This window comes from Camelus ferus, chromosome 10 (assembly GCF_009834535.1).
Source record: "Camelus ferus isolate YT-003-E chromosome 10, BCGSAC_Cfer_1.0, whole genome shotgun sequence".
NCBI lineage: Eukaryota > Metazoa > Chordata > Mammalia > Artiodactyla > Camelidae > Camelus > Camelus ferus.
The window spans coordinates 7,171,861-7,177,860 of NC_045705.1; the positions used below are offsets into that span (position 1 = coordinate 7,171,861).

Here is a 6,000-nt window from a genome sequence, read left to right on the forward strand (position 1 = left end):
TGCACGTTTAGGGCAATAAGCACATTTTTTTGTCACATAAAATACCAAAGAGCTTCATTGTCTTTTTGAGATCCCTCCTACTTTAAAAATATTTGTCTGTAGACATTCTCAAAAGATTTCCTAGAAACTACATAAGTTTATAGCCAGTATAAATCCATAGGCAGCTTTTTGTGCTGTGATTAAATTTTAGAATCTCTCAAGTGCTCCGACGCTCCCAGCATCACTCTGCCCACCCGTCGGGGTGTGTGTCTCTGAGCCACACGCTGCGTTGTTCCTGTGACGCGAGCCTTCCTCTTGGCCGCAGTTACTCTGGCCCTTTCCAAGGGCTGGGCTCAGTGCTGCTTGAGTGGCCATATCCTTGGCTCTTTCTGTTCTTAGCTCCCAGTTATTATGTGAACCCCTTCCTTCACCTTGCACAGGCTGTTTGTCCCTGTCTCTCCTCATCGGGCTTGTGTTTCACACCTTGCTTTTTCCCTTACCTGCCTCCCCTTCCTCCAAGCCTTTTCGCTCCATTATCTCAGGGTACCTCAGCATTTCTTCCCAAAGACCTGCCAACTAGACTGACTTCATTCTTCTTCTTCCTCTCAACAGCTGAACAAGGAGATCTGTTTTTAAACTAAGGGTAGGAGCAATTCAAGTGTAAGAAAAGAACAAATGATAAGAAAACTATAATAAAACCAACATATATAATAAATGTAATAGGAATATATGTCACATGCTAAATTAGAGCTGAAGAACACACTACCGTATGCCACTGGCAAAATTCTAACAAATGCTTTTTCTTTAAGAAGACAGTGCATGCGATGATGGGGTTTCCAGGGCAGTTGCAGACAGGATTTTGGGGGATGGGGTGGGTGTCAATAGAAGCAAGTTTCAGTTTTACAGTTGTATTTAAAGTAAATTTTAAATGTATTACACAAAAATTGTTATATAAATAAGAATTTTAAATTATAGTTGCATATCCTGCCCCTTCCTAAAACGCTCCTCACTTGTTCTCTTTCCCCTGCTTCAAACATTTTTTTTCCCATTTTCCTTTTGTTCCACCCCTTAAACTGTTATTTTTCAAAACATGGTCCTAAACGACCTATGTCAGAATCACCTAGATGCTTGTGAAAAATGAACAATCCCTGGCCTCACTGCAGACCTTTTGAATGAGAACCCTTGGGGGTGTTAAATCACCTGATGTTTAACAAATTGAGTGATTCTGAAGCAAATTGAAGATTGAGGACCACTGCTTAGAAGTACCTGTTGTGCTAGATTTGGTCCTGAGCCTCTCGCAGCTCCCCCGTTTGGCAAACCCATCCTTTCTTCAGGTCTAACTGCTGCTTCTCAGTAGAAGACTCCAAACTCTTGTATGATCTGACCTGTTTCTCACACTCCATTCCTACATCTCAGCTGTTTTCATCACTAGGTCCAGCTGGCAGGCTAAGGGGTTGACATAATATCCAAACTCTACACATTTTTAGTGAAGAAGAATGACTGAAGCAGAAACTTTAGGTGGAGAGGATGGGCAGGTATTACTGCCTGCCTTCTCTCTGAGTTTCGCTTTACCTTTAGTTTAGTTTTTCTTTTTATACGCTAAGGCCACACCCACTCCCACCCTTTCAAACTCAGAAATGGCTTATAATGGTTAAAAACACGGATTTAAATATTTTCTGGTGGTAGAATTTGGTGGCAAGTTACTTTATTTCTCTAAGCCTAAGTTTTCTCTTTGGTAAAACAGGAACTAACACAATAGTAATAATTAGGGTTTTGACTGAGGAGATTAAATTACTAACACATTTTAAGCATTTTGTATAGGGCCTAGCAATTAGAAAGTGGCCAGTTCACATCAGCTGCTGTTAGTAATAAAAACAAAGAGGCGTCTTCCTTCCTTTTCTTTGTGTAGCGGGGATAGATTGTAATTTTCCATAAGAAATTCAATAAATAAGAAAAAAAAAGAATATAAAGAAAGGTAACATAAAAAGCACAAAAGCGGTCAAACTTTTAAGGTATAGGTTTCTAAGGCTGGGATACTTTACTCACATCGTAGAAGCTGGAGCACTTTGCCCGCAGAACCCTTGAGTCGTCCACAGGTTATCTCCCCTCCTGTTCCCTTCTTCATTCTTTCCAGACAAGGTGGTCTAGTCAGAGGTCTTTGGTGGAAGGAAAGGTTTCATGGCCCCTTTCTAGAAAGAAAACACACTCTTCACATACCCTTCCCTAAGTCCCTGTCGCCATAGAAGTCAGAGCTGTCAGGACCATCTCTCATCCCACTGGGAGTAGAAGCAGAGCTCAGAAGCCAGTCCCTCTCCTCACCTGAAGGAAGCACCTCGCACTCTGTCAGCCTTGAAATCTCCAAATCATCCTGCCTCCTCTCTTCTCCTGTCCTGCTCTGCTCTGTCCTCGCCATCTTCATTGCTGTCACTCAAATTCAGGCCCTCATGACCTAAATTATTATGGTAAACTCATAACTAGTCACCATACCAGTCTGGAATGGATGTTTACCTCTTTTTTTTTTTTTTAATACCCCTCAGATCATGTCCCTCTCCTGCCTTAAGACCTTTGGCGGCTTCCCATTGCCTGTCACATTATTGCTGAACCCTGGAACCTAGCTTTTCATGCTTTTAATTCTCTGACCACAGCGTCTTTGGCTCAGTCTTCTCTCTCTGCTCCCCTAGAGAGCCTCAGATCGCAGTCAAACCCCATACTTCCCTGTCTTGTTGTTGTTGTGCGGGCCTTCATCTCCTAGAGAAAACTCTCCACCAAATCTTTGCCTGCAAACCTTTGTCCCCAGGACAGCTTAAAGGCCACTCTCCCTGGCCACCTCAGCTAACCATAACCTCTCCTCTGAATCCTCATGACAGTGTCTATACTTCCTTTTGGCACTTGTAACTGGTTGTCACTGCTGAACTCTGTCCTCCGTAGGGGCAGGGAAAGCAATTATTTTTGGTACCTAGACAGTCATTAGTAGAATATTTGAGATGTGCTGTGTGTTCAACAAATTTTTGTTGAATAAATTATTGAAGTTGTTATACTTCTACTATCAATATAATAGAAAAATTACAATTTATAAGAAAGTTATGAAGTTAATGTTCATTTTTGATCTCTTTCCAATGCTTTATCTGAATTAGAAATGCTTATTTGAAGTTTTGAGTCCCTGTTTATGATAAAAAGAATTTTGTTCACAATTTCCATGAGATAAACTTGTTCCTATTTGTGTCAGTAGATTGAAAAGGCCTAGTTTATCTTCATCGCTTTGAGTAAAATAACTAGCTTTTTTATTGTATACACAGAAATATGGTCAACTTCAAGAATATCTCAATTTTGCGGATTACTTTCAAGATGAGAAGTTTGACTGAATTGTAACACATTTCCTTCAGAGAAGATTTTATAAATTCCTGTAAATGTGAAGATCATGAGTCTTATTTCTCTGTATCATGTGACATATTTGTATATTTTATGTATATCTTCATGGCAAAATATCTTGTGTGAAACATATGTTCATCGGAATTTCCATGAGACGGCACTCTACCGTTTAATAAAGCTTTTATCTGCTGTACATAGGAAACATAAGCTTAATAATTTTTAATTAAGTGTATTTTAAAGTTATATAACAATGCCTTTATAACAGATGACTATCAAGTGAATAAGCTGTTTATGTCCTGTCAGTTTAGTAGAAAAACACTGTATTTAAATGTATTTAGACTAACATCTCTGTGTATTTACTGCTGCATCCCTGCCCAGAGCTGTTTATTACCCTTTTGCAGTGTTAAACGATCTTCACGAATATATTTTTTACTACTATCATTATCTAAATCAGTGGGCCATGGAAGAAACCTCAGTGTTTCATACAGTTCAGTTCCCTTGCCTCAGAATCAAACTGTTAGTTTACCCATTCGAAGTAGAGGAGTGTTCTTTGTTTTTTGTTTTTTTTTCTTTTCTGAAGTTCCCCTTACAAATAGATTTCAGGTCTGCAGAGTCTTCCAACCCTCACATTCAGGAATAATTTCATGACATGTATTTTCATGCTTCATAATGTTCTTTCTTTTTTCTATCCAATTTTGTCTGTGTTAATAATTAAGATGTATTTTATTTATTTTTATCCAGAACTTTTCCCATAGAAGTATTTGTTAGGATTAGAAGATCTCAAAGAGACAAATTCAGCCAAAAATAGTTTAAAAGCATATTTTGGCATCTGCATTGCTTTGCACCTCTAAATTTTCCCGTAACATAATAAAGTAAAATGGCTTTGGAGTGATCCAATGGACCTTGTCTATTCTGTATCTTTAATTCTTAAAAATGGTGTTCTAGTGGTATCTATTTTCCGGTGGAATTTTAGGTACTTGTTTCTTACTTCAAGTTTTGGTTGAACCTGGCATCCCCTATTATGGGGTTCACGGCATGGACTTCAGTATATATGTAGTGTCTACATTAAAAACTACATTTTATTAAGTCCTTACCTAGAGAATGCTGAATATTTTTTGCAATTCATTTTCCATAATTACGCCATGATGATTGTAAACAGAACAGGTAGGAGAAGCTTACAAAGTTGTGAGCACACTGGTGCTGTTTCCTGTGAGGAGTGCACACCTTTTTTTTTTTTTTTAAAGTGTGAAATAGAAATTTCAGTCACATATCTGTATTATTATTATTTCATGGGCATATGGAAATCATCCTTAACCCTATGAAGCCACGATTGAAAGCTGAGGCTGAAGTGATGGTATGTGACACTACAGACGAGCTTGAGACAGCTGAAGAGTGAGAATTCCAGCTGGAGAGTTTCAAAAATTAATTTGTTCTTTTCACAGCATGCATTTAATTTGTAAAAATGAAGGTACTCATGATTTTAGGGACCTACAATGGCAGCTGACCCAGTTCCTAGGTCAGGTATCTTGCTGGTTTGAAGCATCTTTCCTGTTAGAACAGCATTCTGACCGTTGATCAGGAGATGCTAATCGCTAGTTCTGCTGATGTCTGAGGTCACTGCAACCGAACAAGCATCTTCAGTGGGTGTTTGGAGAGCACAAGAGGCTTTTATGTACATGATAACACCGAAAGAGTGGCAAAGAGACAGGCTCTTGGGAAATGAGAATTTGCATGGATCACGGGGCCAAAAGCAAGAAGTCTAGAAGAAAATAGAAATGTTGAAAAAGCAGAATTAACTTTCACAGGTATTATGACATACTGTATTATTTTATCATCATCAATATTGATGTTATATAATGCAAAAAATGGTTTGTAAACTTATAAATCTCACATGTCTACGCACTTTTTAGATGGCATTTATTACTGGAGTGTTAAATGCTTTGTGTTAGCTGTGAATAGTAGGGATGATGAGGAAGACAAATAGACAAATAAAAAGGAATAAATGCTTGAAAAAATCATAGGGGTATGCAGAAGCTTTAGGGTTATAAGAGTGCACAGTTCCATAAAAAGGGAAAGACAAGGAAAAAAGAAATGTTTATTTTATTGGTAGCTGGATGTAATTGACCATATTTTCTCACTTGTCTGCTCTCATATTCAGATGAGTAGTTCTATTCACTACTCATTTCTTGGAGGCATTATGGGACTTGCTTAGACGCCAGCATGTTGATTGAGGTGTAATTGCAGCCCTTGAGCTATTTTGGGGATAGTCTGGCTTCCCTGTAACTCTTTTCACACTTGATACTGAGGCAGCAAACCCAGTGGTTAAGAGAGCATAGCTTTGAAATCAGCCTTGAGTTCAAGTCCTGATCTGTTACTTCCTAGTTATATGAACCGGAACAAATAGTTTAATTTCCATGAGCCTCAGTTTCCTCATTTATAAATGAGATTAATAATACCTATCCTTCAGGATTATTTGTGGATTAAGGGAAATACATGTGAAGTGCTGTTCCTGAAAAAGTGACTGTGAGTAAATAGTAACTGATGTGAGTAGAAATGAGGATGTGGATGATAATGACGTCAGCTTGAAATTAAATGGCTGTAAAGGGTGAATGTGTACAAAAGACACTGTAGAGGCGTGTCCTACACAACTAG

At 38.5% G+C, this 6,000-nt stretch overlaps 1 protein-coding gene across 2 annotated transcripts in view; it reads left to right on the forward strand.

Moving 5' to 3' along the window:
* Positions 1–4,249, forward strand: part of CCDC82 (coiled-coil domain containing 82) — a 31,078-nt gene extending 26,829 nt beyond the window's left edge. For both annotated transcript variants that reach the window (XM_032488287.1, XM_032488288.1), the window contains one exon: positions 3,276–4,249. In XM_032488287.1, the coding sequence (XP_032344178.1) occupies positions 3,276–3,341 (66 nt within the window). In that variant the 3' untranslated portion in view covers positions 3,342–4,249. The remainder of the gene's footprint in view (positions 1–3,275) is intronic.
* Positions 4,250–6,000: the final 1,751 nt, after the last annotated feature.